Here is an 18487-nt window from a genome sequence, read left to right on the forward strand (position 1 = left end):
CTTAACTATTTTGTCTGGATTCTGTCTCCATAAATGCTCAACATACCCTCCTGATAAGCCTAACTGCTCGATCACACTACCACAAATAGAGCTGTTAGAGATCATCTAATTTAGCCTCTGCTATACCTCTGGGGATCCACTGGACTCTGTGTACACAATACCTTCTTTGGTAGAGTATATGCAGACCCAGCTTCCTACATCTAGGAGCAGGTTCAAGTAACAAGGAATCCACCAAGAGTGGATACGCCATTACCCCATAAAAAGAGACCATACAGTGTCTTTGCAAGGATAACAATATAGACAACTTGATGCCACACACGTGTATAAACCCTGAAAAGGAGGTGTTTGTGGTGACAAGGGAAAAAGAATTGCCCGCAGGCAATAAGTGAGTATGACAGATGTCCAGGCAGGAAAAGTCAGAGCAAGGCTAGCAAGACCGGTGGTCAAAAAAGTCGGCACTTAAGTACCACCACACAGGTAAATGATGTGAAGAAAACCACAAACAAGACATTCAGCAGGACTGAGGAACAAAACACACTTTTCCTTCCTTGTTTTTAGTTGTTGTTGAAAAAGCACCCTTATGAAAATCACAAGAAGTGAATGAAACCTGTGCACCAGAGTAGTCCATTAAAAGTGCACCATGATAAAGAAGAGCGAGAAGCACGCCAAAGAAATTAAGGACACAGGCAAAAGAATGTCCTAATGGGAAATAATGGCCAGGCCAGTCACTTCGACAACAGAGTAGAGACCGTGTCCCACTGCCCCAGAGGAAAATTAGAGCCTTTGGGGATACAGAATTACATAAGAAGGGTAGAATAAAGGGTACTCCCTATATAGATCAAGGTGAAACACAAGATTCATGAGAAAGGAATCTCAATGGAACAAGCTATATAGAAATTACGCCCGGAGGAGAAAAGTGAAAGGTCCCTATAAGGGATACTAAACTTTATTTATCCATGTGACGTGCCGGTGCAAGTGCAAGTGCAAGTGCAAGCAGTGAGGATGCGAATCAGAGCTTGTAAACCATAGGGGCTCATATAAGTAGTGTGTAAGCATACAGAAGTGCTCTAAAGAGTATGGAATACAGCTAATTATTCTCATACGAGATAAAAATAATACCGAAAACCTAACTCATGGCCACGGAGCCCATAGTCAGACAAACAGCGCACCTATGCAACAGGTGTTAAACCCATGTAGAGTCATAACAGACCCCTAACCGGTCACTGACAGCGTAAGAAGAATAAGTGTAATACCTGCAGGAATACCACAGCGAGTGTCACCAGCAGGTGGGACAGACAACCATGGATACCGCTATGGAATGGTCAATCGAGAAAGAAACCAAGGACCAACATACCCATACAAATTGAAATGGGTGGATTTAGGGAGACAGATAGCAGCAAGAGCAGAGAAGACTAAGCTTCTGTTCCACTCTGCCTGTTGTGAAAACGCCGCAAAGCAGAGGCGGCATGAGCACCAAAAGGTGGGTGCCATCAACAAGCATGTCAAGCAAAGTGGTCTGAACAGCCTCCAAAAAAGCGAAGGTTTGTGGCCAGGAACGATTAATTTAGCCACCTATTGTCCATCTTAGATCAACTGGATGTATATCAGGTTTAGAGCACCTCTCAACAAAATGTCATATAGGGAAGCACCGGCTCCACCCCTGTATGGCCCTGATGGAGGACGCCAATTTGGGCATCAGTAGATTTTTCTACAGAAGGAAGAGTTCAATCCAAAATCAGAGCAACTCGCCTTAGCATATTAGCACAAGAGGAGCTTGCCTCTGTAGCATGACCAGGAGGGGAAAGAAGGCACAACGCTGGGGAAGACTCTAATTCATGAGCTTCCCCCAGTTCAGGTAGCTAGCTATCCTCCAGAGGAGGCTGGGCAACTTCTAATATGAGGTGCGGAAACCCCAAGCCGTCCTCATTAGCTCCTGAACAGTGTTCATCTGAAGGAAAACACTGTAGGGCTCCACAGAAAGCAGAAGAAGGGTGTCCAAGATAGGTGGCACCATTTGATCTGCACTCGGCGTCGACAGGTGCCGAGTTGGTGATGCCTTGATGTCAGAAAGGGGAACTGGCACGGTATCGATCAGCGCCACCGTTGTTGGAGTAGGCTGATCGGGTACAAGCGTCAAAGGTGGGAACCCCAAAGGGCTATGCACCAGCAGCGAGATGGAGTCAACCAATGAATGCAAGGGCCAAACTGAATCCGAGGGCAAACATGCCAGTGTGGACATAGTTGAGGCACCTCTCACCTCCTTGGGGACCGAAGGCGGTCCAGGGGAAGGAGAAGACCCAAGAATGGCATGCAGAAAACAACAATATACTTGAATCTGAGTCAGAGTCGTCCCAGCTCCAGGGTAGACAGGGAGGCGAGGGGCAAACTTATGTAAGGAGTCCGCAACAGGAAATTAGGAGGAGGCGTGAAAGATGTAATCTCGGCGCAGTGAAGTCAGGGTATGTCACTACTTCAACCTCCCGCGTAGAGACTCTCTGTGGGACGACGATGGAGAGTGACGTCCACGGGAATGGCTCATGGACCGAGCCCGCGAACGGACTATGCAGTGACTGCGAGAGCCGCGCTGGCAGGAGGTTCATCCGACGTTTCCCCAACACCTTCAGTCGAAATAGACGACAGGAGATGCACTCCTTGGAGCCATGGGGCTCTCACTAGCACCACATACAAAAAAGGAAAAAGTGCACTATTTCAACAAAGAAAACATCTAAGTAGGCCAAAAACGGCCTGACGTAACCGATACTACAGATCCATGTTGTAAGAGGCGAAAAGAAAAAAACTGATGTCAGCTCAGCTGGGAAGGGCTTATCTGGACTCCAGTGACTTCACATACATGGACGACGACGGTACGGAATTGCTCGACGTCCTCTACTGACGCACAAGTGTAATGCTGAAAATGTTTCCAGATCCTAGTCTGCTCCCTGGGGGAAATTCTATGGTAAGGAATCTGCACCCAGACATCTCTATCAAATAGAGCAAAATGGACACCTAAACCTCCAGCGTCACAATGGAGCTGGCATAGGTGTCGATGTTACAGGAACCAGCGTGGGTCGTGGAGCTACAGGTGGAGTTGGGACGGGAGCTGGAAGAAGTCTGGTGAAGGGTTTGAAGGGTCCAGCAGGCGCAGAGGCCGCACGAGTCAGCAGTATGACAGATGGAGGGCCTACGGCTCCATGGGGACCATTGGGAGTGCCAAGGAAGTTGGAAGGGATCCCAAGAGCTGGGCCATAGCCTTGCAGAACTCTTAGATCAGCCTCTGTGTCGCAGATGGCATAGGAAACTCAGGTTGTGTCGTGGCAAGTTGCAGGATGACCTCTGATGCAGACTGACTTCAGGAACGATATCAAGATGCATGGGACCGCTGGCGCACCTTGTTAGGTGTTAAAGTAAAGTGGTTGATTAAGAGTCCATCGTTTGAAATTGTAAAGTATTTTTTCACCCTACCTGAAGATTAGACCTCAGGATCGGATCCTGCGGATCCTAGACAGTGAACAGGAGAAAGGCCAACCTTTGACCCTGGAACGGTCACGTCGTGGAGTGTTCCGATGCTTCGCCTCATGGACTCGTATGGCCTTCGGGTTCATCGATGCACAGTCACTGTAGACCATCTAGTTGTGGCTTGGCCCCAGGTACCTACAGGCCAACCTAATGAGGATCTGTCAAAGACATTTGCTTGTAAAGGTCCATACAGGGTTTGAATCCTGCGGTCAGTGCGGAGCTGTACATCACCATATACCGGCACACAAAACTACTGATCAAACGTTTCCAGATCTGTTCGGACACCTGGGGAATCTGTAGTTAGAAGTTTCTATCAGAATTTTGTTTTATGTGGTGGTAATTTTAGAACAGCAGTGTTTTAAGGATGACAGTATTTCCCCCTCCATATTTTTAAGGTCAAACTAAACGTGCTATTTTGGTTAGGCAACGTAGGTGTAACTTTTGTTATTTTTATTATTATCAGAAATAATTTTACACAAGTAGTTTAGCTGCTTTTTTCAACCGCATTATCTACTAGAATGCAGTCAGATTTTATGGTTTACTAAACAACAAGCGCCAGCCAGCAAAGTTTTCTTAATATTACGATGATTAAAATAAAATTTCGAATGTTTGCCAACCTTCAAACTTCCTTCCCAGCTCTTTTCTTTTTTTAAAATATATCTTTATTGATATTTTGCACTACCATTATAAAAACAATTGATATGTTCTCGCGAACACAAGCATCAAAACTGAATAAACATAGCATGCATAGTCTGATTACATCATATTTTATCTTCCAAACTAGTCATATTCTAAAAGCACTCCATTGACATGCATGTTCCTTTATCCCATTCCAGCCCCCACAGATTATCTCATGTTATCCACAATGTTAATTTTCCGGGGATGGCCAGTGTCTGTGTAATCTCCCCCCCGCCCCGCCCCCAACCCTCAACTACAAACACCTCTCCCTCGCCATGTCTGGTATATTCTCTTTCAGTATAACTACTCATTTTGTAACCGTACAGTCCATATCTATTAATTGTTCAGTAAATCCTGTTGGGCTGACTCCCTTGTCTCCTGCATATCCATTGACCTGTGCCCTGCCTGTGCATTCCCGCCATCTTCCTCGTTCATTTCACTACCCGTATTGTCATTTGCCAATTCACCTAACATCGCCCTCCATGCACGCATGTCGTCCTACACTTTATCATCCCTCCTAATCTATTGCATTCGGAACATCTCGACTGTCATCCATTCCGTCATATCTCGTTTCCACTGCATCACTTTAGGCGGTCGTTGGCTCAGCCATGCTAAGGCAATCCGCCTTTTCCCAGCTCTTTTAATGTGATTTTTAATTAACAAAATTACCTAGAGGTTGTAGTAAGTATCGCCTGGTGTTGAATATTCTTGCTACGCCAGCCAGTGTCAGCACCCATGTTTCTGCCCACTGTTTCTCTGCTGTGTCCCTTGAGTGATGTATTAGAATATTGCCTCCACCTGATTCGATCTTCTCTTTGTCTGCAGTGGTAGATGAATCTCGGACGCGATCCAGCAGATGAAACAGGACCTTCATTAAAGAAGAATAATAGTTTTATTACCACAACCTACAGTAAGCACATAAGAGAGATTTTAACTCCACATAACAGCATACTAAGACAAAGGTTAGGCTGACTAGGACTCTAAAGTACTGTAGCAAATAATAAGCACAGAGTATATGAGCTGTCAAGATGAGGATCAATTTGCTGTGAATAATGGAAGAAAACCTCAAACAAAAGCAAAAGGGATGGGTATAATGCTTGAATTAATCTCAACTGTTTACAATTACTTGGGGGACTCATTCCAAGCCATCGATTTTCGCCCACACTGCGACTAATTGCAGAGATCAGCCATATGCACATTAGACCTGTTCCTTCTCCACAGGCTAGCCTGAACAGCTGTGCCAGGTCCAGTACAGATGGGTACTAAAGCCAAAAGAGACTTGTTATGATCTAGTTGGGACTCATTAGTGACATACAGCTAGACTCCAATAGCACAGCAAACACTGGACTCAGATGTGAGCATACCCATCACATATAGTGTCCCAATTGAAAAACATAATAAGTTATGGGTAGATCACTTGAATTAATCTTGGCCACTGGCAATCACTTGGGCTGCATTCAAGTCCATCACTTTTCCCCCCATTATGCCACTTTAGGCAGAGGCCATCCTTACACAAATTAGACTTGGTCCTTATTCAAAATGAACAATTAAGCACAAATCACGAGACCGGATCTCCTCCTGACATGAGCAGAAACACCCTAACCCTATTTCGGCCTGATCAGTATGGTCCAGCTTGAGTCCAATGGTACAGTGAACATGAGTCCCATGGGGGGAGCTCAAAACCTCTTTTTGCGAACTCTGGTGCCACTTACTTGCCTTGACGGGGCGGGGAGGAATTGCTGCTGTCCTTTTTCGTTGGTCCCTCTGCCTGTGTTTTGCTGCAGTGCCCGCCCGCCTCCCGCCGCCGCACAATCATTTCCACCTGGTGCGGCCGCTGAGTGGAGGGAGAGATTGTGGCGCTCTACACTACCAGTTCCAGCAGCCCTTGCGGCCGGAAGCCGCCGTCAGTGACATCGCGCCAGGAGGCGCATAAATAACAGCACCATCCCCCGCGTCGCGGGAGCAGCCCGGGAGAAGCCCGGGACAAGGGCGGGGCCATCTGTGGCCATCCGGGGCCAGACAGGGCCGGGACCGACCATACCCCTTGTCTGTATTGAGCTGGACACATAGTAAGAGACTCCTTTAATACGCACAGATCATGTTTATAATAATATAGTGCCCAAGGTTGTACTGTATATTTCTCGGCGTACACGATTCATTATAGCTGTAGTGACACAAATATAATTTAGAGATGACTACGCGCCTAAATAAAACCAGAAACTCCCTGGCGGGAGGGTCCATTAGGGGAACCATAGACCATTTTTTAACTAAGGCCGCCACGAAGATAGACCTTGAGATAGCTGCTGCTGAACGTCGCATGTCTATGGAACCACATCGTAACAAACGATCGTCCCTGGGTTCCCTCCAATCAGCCACTTCTCCATCATTTACACAAGTTAATTGTGATACTGACCCGGGGATTCCGCTAATATTACAGGACCACTCAGATACATCGCTATCCCCCAAGGAGGGAGGCACTGACATTGTTAACTTAGATCCCTCGGCTTCAACTTTAGAAGAGCCCCAACCCTTGAGGGCGACTAAACTTAGTGTAAAAAACAAGAAAGACCGAGTATTACACAAATGTCTCAGGCAAGTGGCTGCAACAAAAAGGAAGCGAGATGGGGATTCCCACAGGGGAAGACGCGCGAAATTAAGTAGAGTTCGCTTAAGCCCCGTTAAGGGACACGATTCCCCACCTTCAAAGGCTATGGGCGAAACAGGACCCTCTTTCCCAAATCCTACTAATGGGCTATTAGAGGGTATAGAACAATTAGTAAAATCGCTCTTATTACATCTGATAGAAAGAGTTAGGAGGCTGGGTGACCAAATGAATATATTACTGGAAGCAGCCACATCTAACACTAAGGCTATAACGGAATTGACAGCCCATAAACTGTCTCAATTAATCAGTGGGAAGAAAAATGCAGATTTAAACTCCACAAAACAGACACCGCCACCACCAAAGGAGATCACTCCAGAGGTGATAAACAAAGACAGCACCCCGGGGGCAACTGGGGGGGGGGAGAACCACAGACAGGTGTCAGATAACAATAAGACTACTGCTAGGAAAGAACGCCCCCCGGTTAGCAATAGAAATTGAATTGGGCAGCACATAGATCTTCCTCCTGAGGCAGCCCCATATGTTATAATCCTTACCGGGGTCCCAGACATGGCAGAAGGGAGGAGGGAAGGCCATACCCAGTTGAAAATTAAAACGATTCAGTGGTTAAAAAACAATAGACCCCTCCCTCCAGAAATAAATGGGGATATTGTCCATGTAAGGAGATTATCCTGGGTGGGCTATAGACCCAAAGATATCGAGGGTGACGTCCTAATTGTCAACTTTAGGGACCGTAAAGTAGTTGCCCATATAATGGATTGGTACCTGGAAAGAGGAGGCCAAGGAATTACACCCCATGATCTGAGCTATTTTTATCCTCGATCATTAGTGGCTCTTCCCAATACTAGAACAACTTGGGAGAGACCGCGTTATACTGGACAACACTCCAGACCCACCACTCGAAGGGCTCCTCTGTGCCCACTACATCCTTGTACGGAGAGGCCCACTACCTTCTACTCTCATTACGTAGGTAGATACCAACAAGCAGTTACCGACCCACAATGGTCAATTCCCTTAGGGAATCGATATGAGATGCGAGCAGGTTTAGATGATCAGGACTGACAGGAGACGGCTCCCTTTGCTGGGTATCTAGAGGAAATGGTCATTATGCCCCGGGTAGAATTAAGTAGTATTCAGAATAAAGCATTTTTGGATAGTGTAAAGAGCACAAACACGGATAAGGAGCAAGTGGTAGAACTAAGTGGTGCTTTGGAAAATGTATCCTCGAGCAGCATGGATAAAGACCAAGAGGAAGAAACACAGCAGGGGATGGAGGACGCACTTTTTCCATCCAATGATTGCAGGCCTCGAACTGAATGTCACAGGGAAGTTCTCCCTCTATATAGGGCCAGGGTTGATAACGGTAGTATTAACAACACCACCCCGAATGCGTTTAAACCCTGCCTTAAAATTCTTTCCTGGGATATAGCGGGCCTGTCAAATAAAGCATCCTTCCATCCATGGCTAGATATAGTAAACAAATATAATATACTGTGTTTTCAGAAAACCTGGATTATTGAAGAGGTGCACTTTGTGAGGTTCCAGACCTTCCATGCTCCTGCAATTGCAAACCCCCCAGGGGAGAAACAAAGGGGGCCTCTCTACCTATGTCTCGACCACGGGGGGGACTAGAGTATTAAAGTACCAGGCCACCGAGTTCTATCAGAGTCTAACACTCAGCCGGGGTAGAGCAAAGAATATGATTTTAATCAATTTTTACAACAATGTCCCTTTAAACACACTGGAACAAGTAATAAATAATTTAATATATAGTGTTACCACCATCAAAGACAAGCTAGTAGGGGAAACGGTTGTGTCCTGGGTGGGTGACTTTAACTGTGCTGTCTGTCCGAATAGCTCGACGGGCATTTGCGGTCTAGCTGAGCATGAAGACGACAATCCTACCCATTTCACACACTCCAGTGTGGGAAATATACTGAATAGCATGATTTTTCAATTTAATTTGTCTTATATCAACGAGCTTTGCTCCCCTCCCATCCCGTTTCAGCCAACTTTTCATGGGAGAGGGTGCAATTCAACTATAGATTTTACTTTTTTAACTGCAACCCATGCACGATTAGTAATGTCATGGGAAACACTTGATGTTATTTTTAGAGATCACTACCCGATCTCTCTTAAAGTAAAAATTGATGGAGCCCAACAGAATTCAAGAGACAGATTGCTTTATCAGCCAGAGATCAAACTGGCCACTAGAAATGGCTATTCCATTAGGATAAGATGGAACCCGAGGTACTTTAAAAAACATTAGTAACACTAACAGGTGAAGATATTCACATTTGTCTGTCACAGTCAGAGGAGCCGTCAAAAATTTTGGGTTCCTTTCAAAAAATCCAAGCAGAACTAATGGGATTATTGACCAGAGACTATCGACCAGATGCAAACCGACCCAATGGCTGGCTCGATAAAAACTGCACTAAAGCATTGAAAGCCTTAAAAAAGGCCCTCCATGATACACCAAGATCTCCCTCCGAGATCCGACAAGCTAGAAATTTGTATAATCTAGCAGTTAGAAATAGGAAAAAACTATTAAAACAAGAGGCCTGGGTGGCTCTGATTGCAGCCTCAAAGTGCAGGGATAGCAGTGCTTTTTGGAAAGCGATACGTGCCTCCTATTTTCAGAAAAAAGACACGGATGCAATAGATATAGCCATCAATGGGGAAACGTGGGTTAATCATTTTAAACAGCTTTATGATACAGTATACCCTGTGGTTCCTGAAAGTTACATGAATGAGATAGTGACACCTGAAAAAGGAAATAATCCCTCTGGTGTCTTCCCGATAGGCATTACCTTCACCCTCGAGGAGGTCACTATTGCAATCAAAGAAAGCTCTTTGGGCAAAGCCCCCGTACCCGATCGAGTCCCTATTGATGTTTATAAAACCAAGATCAAATTGTGGGCTCCTTTGCTAACTAACGTATTGAACAATACAATTGACTATGGGTTCATACCATCCTGGACAGAAGCCATAGTCGTTCCAATCTTTAAAAAAGGAGATAGGAATGACCCTACCTGCTACCGTCCTATTTCACTTCTTGATGCGCTAATGAAGGTAGCAGATCATATCATTTTAAAGAGGATCCAGACATGGGAAGAAGAGGGAAACATTATTTCTAATTTACAATATGGTTTTAGACAGGGCAAGGGGACAGTCGAGCAGGGTCTCAACATAGCTCTATTAATCTCCAAGTACCACCAGGCCAAAAGGGGTCATCTGTTTGTTGCCTTCGTTGACCTGAGCTCTGCCTTTGATTGTGTGGACCATAATAAATTGTGGTCTGCACTTTCTGATATGGGCCTAGATGAAAAAATTCTCGTATTCATCAGGGAGCTATACAGAGGAGCGGGGCCAGAGTTCGTTATGGCAGATTGGGGGAGTGTTCAGGGAGATTCCCCATTAAGAGGGGAGTGAGACAGGGGTGCATTCTAGCACCCTTCTCTTAACCCTACATATAAACTTCATTGGAAAACATCTTGGGGAGTTTCAGTTCGACTATCCGACTATACTAGGATCACCGGCCCCAATTCTTTTATACGCCGATGACGCTGCCATTATTTCCCGAACAAGGATCGTCCTACAAAGGGCGGGCCTGAAATTCACGGATTTCATGAGTGATAGGGGCCTAAAGGTCAACACTACAAAAACTTATAGGATGGCTTGTGGGCCTGGGACGAAGAGGGTTCCTTGTCCAATTTTCCTCGATGGGAAGAGGATCGTAACTACCGATCAGTTCTCCTATCTGGGAATAAATTTCGATAGGAAAAGAAACTGGCATACAGCTGTGAGGGCCAGAAATCTAGCCTTCACCCGGTCAATAGGCGCCCTTAACAACTTTGCAGCTAAATTGGGGAGCAGACCGGTGAAAGAACTGACCCTTATTTATAAGGCCAAATGTATTTCAACGGCCATTTATGGGGCTGGACTTTGGGAATTGAAACCGCTCAACCAATCCAACAGAGTGAGAATCAGTATCTTCGATATCTCCTAAGCGCCCCTAGATCAACTACTGACCCTTATTTATAAGGCCAAATGTATTTCAACGGCCATTTATGGGGCTGGACTTTGGGAATTGAAACCGCTCAACCAATCCAACAGAGTGAGAATCAGTATCTTCGATATCTCCTAGGCGCCCCTAGATCAACCACCACATTCATTTTGCACATTGAATTAGGCTTACCATATATTACAGATGCGATAAAAATTGCGCCCTTAATGCTATGGCATAAGGTGTGGGTTACCCCCGAGACATCGCTTAACAGAGATTTAATCTCTGATTGCTTCGACCTTGACGGTGTCAGTAAAATTAAGTTGTTAGCCTACGTAAGAAACATGCTGACTGTGATGGGCCACCCAGAGTATTTCACAAGGCCATCTAGTATGGAACTGGTTCCCAGAAAGACGCTGAAAAAAAATGGCCTCTGACCATCTAATTAACAAGAGATTGGAACTGGAAAAAGTCAAACTGTCAGTCCTGGAGTACCAGCAAATTACCATTAACGAAGGTACTCAAAGGTATCTCTTAAGCCAAGCGAGTTGTTATTCACGCATGTTACTGACCCGCTTTAGGTTTGGCACTTTTTTTTCGGTTGAAAACTTTCCCAGTATGTAATAACTGGTCAAGGGAGAAGCTTATTTGCCCATGTGACGATACCTCTGTGCAATCAAACATCCATTGTATCCTATTTTGTAAATTTTATTCTGCACCCAGGGGGGCTTATCTGAAATCCATCCTGAGGGCGTGGGGGCACAGCACATGTAAAACGGCTTTTGTTAGGTTACAACCGCTCGAAAATGACGATGTTACTCATGCAGTGTCTAGTTTTTTAAAATTAGTGATCAAGTTTAGAAATTCTATGTAAATAATCATGATTTTAAATTGACTGTGTTTTAATTGGAACAGAAGATTCTTTTATAATGAAATGCTATCTTGATTTAATTAGATAATTGTTGTAGTGGGTATTTTAAAATGTTTGCTTTTATGAATTCATTTGAATATCGAATAAAGCTCTTTGAATTTGAGTCCCATGTTTGAAAGGTTATTTGTATCTTTAGAGTGCCCATATTACCCAGGAGGAGATCCTAGCACCAAATGAAGGACAGTGCGGTCCTGGCTGGGACTAACCAGTCACTCACAAGAGTGAATGACTGATGATACTACTATAAAGCAGAGTTCACGGAAACAGTTGAATCAGTATGTGCCCATTGTCTCCCACGTTCTCTGCTCTACTCCCCAGTATTATGAGGCCCTAAAGGAACAAACAGAAAGACAAAAGAAATGGAGTGTGGGTAGTTTTGAGGAATGTCTAAGAGACACAACAAGTAATTTCTACTCATTCATACATCCAAGTTTCACTTTCTTAATAGGCATGGGACGGAGTACTAAAAATTCAAAACTATCATTTGAAGGCATTCTATAAAACAGAATGGCCTATGTAGACACGTGCTTAATAAAGGTTTGCCCAAATGTAGTACCTAATTAAGAGCTGGAATTCAAGGTATGAAGCTTACAAATGCATGCAGGTTGGCCTACGTATCTTTTAATGACATTGGGACGGATTCAATGGAGGATTATACCAGAGACTATGTTGGGTCTGAGAGAATATTCAGGACAGAAAGAAGTGGATGAAATGTAATTAGGACCCACTGATACCTGAAACAGCACAGCAGGCTATGGAGGCCTTCAATGCAAAGAGACTTTAATGCACTTTGTAAAAAAATATAATTTGGAGACACGTTTGTATAGAGTCAAGTGTCCTCTTATGATTCAAGGTATACCTTGACACAGAGAAGCTGCAACTTCCCTTTGATAAAATGCCCTTCACCTACCTACCTCCTGGCTGACGAGTGAAAGGTGATAAAAGACCCAGGGAGTTAACCAATCGAAGGGTGATATCGATGTTTCAGTCACCAACCTGCCAAACCACCCTTAATGAAAGGATTGGGTACTGACACTCACCAACCACGTTTTGCACTGCCTTGGCAGATAAGGACAATGGTGGTGGGTGTCAACGGTAGGTCTGATGTGCATGCATGCTACCACTGATGGAATCCTGCGATTTTGTCATAAAAAATATGATATATAAGGGTGCCTGGGAAACCTAAGAGCTCTGTCAGGTGTAGTTTGTGTGAAGCAGACCTGCAGAGTCATGTGGCAGAAAAGAGACAACGGCATTGCACTGCCTGCACTACTACTGTCCCATGAAGACCTGGCTAACCTTGTAATTGAGAGAAATCATTGCTGATGACTGTGGCTGCAGGAATGGTGGGAGGCTACAGGATTCCAACATAGGTAGACAGAGGCATGTGTACCCATGTCTAAATGAGGGATTGAAAGAACATAACCTCCAGATGTTCAGATTTTGGAAGCTTCATTCAGGCTAAGATGACTCCACTGAGAAGACTGCAAGGAGAAATATCTTCAGGTTGAAAACAGTAGTAAGAAGAAAGGATACTCGATTGCCCTTTAAGTAAAAACCTTTGGTTAACTTATCTGGTTGGTGGAAGTGGCTGCCACTAAAAAAAGTTTTCAAAGTCAGTCTGAATATGCTGGCCACAATAGAATCAAATGATGTATCGGTTAGCAGGGTAAATATTTATAAACTCAAACAGAAAGGACTTGTGAAGAAAAATCTTCACCCTAGGTCTTGATTGCTTTGGCAAGGCATAACTGACCCGTGTATATGCACTTGTACAGGCTGAAAATCCAATGGGTTAAAGAAGCCAGCTGTGCTTAGATTTGCTCCTATTTCCTTTTGATTGTAGTTGTAGGAAAGTGCCCCTTTTGCATGGTTACCCCCCACTTTTGCCTGACACATGATGCACTTTGACTTGGTGTGCCCTGGGTCCCTGCCAATTCAGTTCCCCTGGCCCTTTCTTCCACAGGTAAGCCACTTGTAAAAGGTACAATGGGTACTAAGGGCACTGGGACCAGGGAAGGCCTCTAAGGGCTGCCCTACCTACTGCACCATCCTTAGAGGCCCTGTACCTTAATGCCCACACACTCTCATTGCAGGCTGCATGTTTTGTTGCAGAGAAAAGTGAAGTCGGCATGGCACACATCCCTGTTTGCCATGCCTGCAACCCACTGTCTGGGGCCTAACTAAGTCACCCCTCTAGCAGGGTGCAATAGCCACAAGGTGATGGTACAGTGACATGAGCCCTGTATCCATACAGTGTTTAAGTACATTTTTAGACATTGTAAGTGTAGTAAAGCCATCAAGAGTGTATGAGCTGGGAGTTGGTCATTACGAACTCAACAGCTCCATAATGGCTTTACTAAAACCTGGGTAGTTTGGTAGCAAACTTCTTAGCACGTTAAACCTACTCTGATGCCAGTTTTGAATTTAATGTAAAAAGCACACAGAGGGCATCCTAGAGCTGCCCCCTGAAAACCAACCAGCCTTGGTGTGATCCCTCAATGGCTGTCTGCCATTTGCCACTACCAGACAGGTTTCTAGACCCCTGGGTAGAGGGCCTCCGCTCTCGGGGTCCAGAAACCAAGCCCATCCTGGGCAGAGCTGTCACACCGACTCCCCCAGGATGGGTTGGGTCCACGAGTGGGAAGCTTTAAAGGCCTTCTGCCTTTGTAAGCTGTCCCTGCCTTTTGCTGCCCCCAGCAACTGGTCCCCTCCCACTGGAGGGTAGCATAATAGGGGTTGTACCCACCCCTAAAAAGAGACCCACTGGTCCCAACCTGCACACCCCTTGTAAAGCCCCATAATTCAGTATTTAAGGGCGACCCTGAACCTTGACTCCTCAGATTCAAGAAAGAAGGACCAAAGAGCTGTGCTGACCCAGGAAGAAGAGGACACATACTGCTTTGGCCCAAGCCCTACCGGCCTGTCCCGACTTTAACCTGCCTACAGCGAGAACCCCGGCATGTCCAGCAGCCCGCCCAGAGCTCGGAGGACCCTCCCTGCACTCATCTAACAGACTCTGTCCCCCGTGAGCACTAGATTTACTCAAGCAAAGACTCAACCACAGAATCCGGACCTAGACGGCTCCACCATTCTGCACTACTTTGCACTAGATGCTCACGGCCCGAGTTTGAGTGACCCAACACCATGAGGAGGTCTCCCCAGCAATCCTGACCTTGGATCTGGTGATTCCAGACATCCCTCAAGCTTCATTCCAATGCCTGAATCCTCAACCTGAAAGGTCCCCCCCAACTGCGACCTGAGCTGGTAAGAAGAACCCAACAACAAAGGACACCCCAGCTTCCGACACTCCACAGCTTTGGGTGGTCCAACCAACAGTATCCAGGCATCCCCCAAGATCCCAACTTACATCTTCAGCCTCCCTGCCCAAGCCTGCAGCATCTTTACCGAACCAAAGATCTAAATTTACATCCACAGATTCCCGACGTCGCCTTAGTACTCTGCACAAGGCCGTCCCATGCAACTGGTGGTGCAGCTCCTGTGCTGATTGTTGTCCCCTGCAGTGCTGATCTAAACCTCAGGAGCTTTGCTCCAACACCAGAATGGCCTGCTCGTAAGCAGCCCCTGACCGAAGGCCCCCCTAAACACATTGGCTAACAATGGGCCTCTGCCCTCTGCACCCGGCTGCCCCAGTGCAGCTGGCGGTGCAATTTGATTGCCTACCTGGACCTTAGGGAACCTTGGTTCTAACCCCCAAAAGTCATACGTGTTCGTCGAGTATTTACCTGTAAAACCGATAACCATTTTTCTTCCTTACAAACTAATGTACACATGTTGAACTGCTGTTTTGTATGGGAAGAAAGTATCTGTGCTTAAAACTGATCATTGCCGTACTTACCTGTCAGTGACAAAGTCTAGGGTGCAATATCTAGGCTTTTCACCCCAAGCAGTCGATGTAATCCTGAAGTAACGAAAAAATAATGCAAAGTAATTACGGTGTAATTTAAATTGCTTTTAGAACCAATACAAACCTATAATGATTACAAATCCATTCCCAATAGCACTTCTTGAAATATTCTATGATTGAAAGAATAGTTTACCTACCTGTACTAAGACCTAAATAAAACTTAAGCATATCTTTTTTATACTTACCCAGTTGGTCTGAATTCAGTCTCTGAGTGTGTGCATTCAGTCTTGATTGAGTGAATACAATAAATACTTAACACACCCTCTGGATAAGCTTTATGCTCGCCCACACTACCACAAAGAGAGCTGTTAGTATTCACCTAATTTAGCCTCTGCTATACCTCTGGGGATCCGCTGGACTCTGTGCACACTATACCTTAATTTGGTATAGTATATACAGAGCCAGTTTCCTACAGTATTCTTCAGCTGCAGAGCAACATTATGCTTTTAACAACAAAATCAAAATCTCTAGGAATAGCTCCCTGCCTGCTGATTATTCACAAACTCTCCACAGTCTTTGACAAAGTCAATCATCAAGAATGTCTCACAAACTGGAAACATACATCTTATGTTAAACAACACTTGGATCGCACACTGCTACTCCAATGGAGTGTCCCGGCGTGTTCCCTGCAGCAGAAACTAATTCAAAAGAAGGGTCTTCAGTCTCTATCTGAAAATCTTAGGATTAGGTAGGGCATGCAACTCCACTGGGAGTTGGCTGCAGCACCCATAACTAACTAAAAAGAAGGGTAATCTGGGAGCCAGACCTGGGAAACCAATAGTTAAAGTGTAGTTGTGAAAAAGATAACTCTAAGCAAGCACCTTATTCATCAAAGAAGAAATGTGATAATAGATAAAAAATAAACAAATCAAAACACAGTTTCAGAATGGGTCTCCTCAACAAGAACTTACCAGACGAAAATACAATCTGAGAAACTGTGACAATATTAGAAAACCTGACCGGTATCAGGATGCTGATGCACGTTCATCTCCCTCCTTGCAGGAGACATCCGAAAAGCATTAGGAGAGAGACAGGCAGTCAGAGTACAGATCGGAAGAGTGAGTCAAACTGAAAAGTGAGACACATCGCACTTCGGACTACATCAATAAACAGGAAGACTAACAAAAGACTTCAACACCTCAATTTAAAAAGAAGAAGGTAGCCGGTATTAAAATTAGAAATGCCCAGGCAACTGAGGACTCAGCTTCTGAAGGGGAATGGGCAGTGACGATGCTAGAAAAAGTGGCAGAAGTCACAATAGTTCGCCAGAACCTGATGGATTATCTGGGGGTAGTCGCGCTGAGTGAGCCTATCACGGTGGAAACACCTAATACAAGGGTAGGTGTCCCACATCGTTCATACGAAATAGCGCTCCAAATAGAGGAGGACACACCCACAAAGGTAAAGGGTCTCTTTTGGGAGTACCTGGCCTATGGTAATGACATTCTTTTGGTTAAAAATTATTGCTACCGGAATTTACAATGGATTGCCCAATGGGAGAAGACGTTATTTTACCTGCTTTATCCGACTTAGTCCCAGAATCAGTTAAAAATTCATACGCGCAGTAGTGGGCGTTAGCTCCCTCACTTTATCGCAATCATGTTGGGTGGGATGATGAGTCACCTCATCACGAAATCCCATTAAAACTAATTTCTCAACCACAGAGACAATACCAGATTAAGCATGAGGCAAAGAAACAAGTCAGGGAGATCCTAGATCAACTTGAATACCAGGGGGTGATAGAGAATTACACCTCACCTACGAATAATCCCTTGTTACCCGTAATGAAACCCGATAATTCATATGGTCTAATCTTAGATTATAGACATTTAAATGAATACCCGCGCACATTTGAAGTACAGAATGCACACAGTGTGTCACTAATGAATAACATTGTGTGGAAAAAATACAAAACTACAATAGACATCTCAAACGTATTTTTTTGCCAAAATATAGCACCTGGGAGCAGATACTTGACAGCATTCTTAGAGCTAGGCTCTCATAACCAATTTTATCGATTACCCCAGGGGTAGAAGAATAGCCCCAGGTTTTTTTCACCCAGGGTATAAGAGTTACTTCAAAGCTTTGATGAGGAGGCATTGTCCTACATAGAGAACATCTATCTGACCAACGATGAATTAATTGAACACTTCGCTAGAGTGAACTCAATAATTCCTGGGTTCGCAATTTGGGATACAAATTTAATTAAAAAAAAATTTTAATTGCCCACCTCATTATCCTATTTTTAGGGCACGAATTGTCATGTGAAGGAAAACAATGTGCGGCACAATTTTTAGAAAAAATGTGAACTGCACCAACCTCCAACGACTACAATCCCTTTTAGGATGCTTGAATTTTGGCATTTAGGACTGTGCAGAAAGGGTAAAACCATTCTACGACTTAATTAGACATGATGAACAAGTTACTTAACTTCGGTAACCATATATCTGTACGAGACATAGATTAGTTATGAATTCCTCACCTTAGAATTACCCCCAGGCATCAGACTGGATCCGGAGAATTTTTTCATCAGCCGTACACCTGCACGTCGACAGGTGGCGTCGGTCGACTCTGCATTCGTCGTGGTTGCCGGGATGATGTTGCGGTATCTACTTAGATGCTGCCCTCATGCGCTGACGTCAGTTCTTTACACGACATTCCATGCCAGAAGAGCAGAGCCATGCAAGACACTGACCACTGGTGCACAAATCTAAGGCCCACAAAGAAAGTCCCTTACCCTAGAAGTCAGTTGGCAGAACGGGGAAGATGTGTGGGGTGGTGAGGAATCCAAAACTGATCTATGTC

At 44.9% G+C, this 18487-nt stretch overlaps 1 protein-coding gene across 2 annotated transcripts in view; it reads right to left on the bottom strand.

Annotated features, from left to right (window-relative positions):
* MON2 (MON2 regulator of endosome-to-Golgi trafficking) overlaps positions 1-18487 on the bottom strand; it is a 966303-nt gene that overhangs the window by 232905 nt on the left and 714911 nt on the right. For both annotated transcript variants that reach the window (XM_086919098.1, XM_086919097.1), the window contains exon 25: positions 4864-5062. In XM_086919098.1, the coding sequence (XP_086775224.1) occupies positions 4864-5062 (199 nt within the window). The remainder of the gene's footprint in view (positions 1-4863; positions 5063-18487) is intronic.

Source organism: Lissotriton vulgaris, chromosome 1_1, assembly GCF_964263255.1.
Source record: "Lissotriton vulgaris chromosome 1_1, aLisVul1.2, whole genome shotgun sequence".
Taxonomy (NCBI): domain Eukaryota; kingdom Metazoa; phylum Chordata; class Amphibia; order Caudata; family Salamandridae; genus Lissotriton; species Lissotriton vulgaris.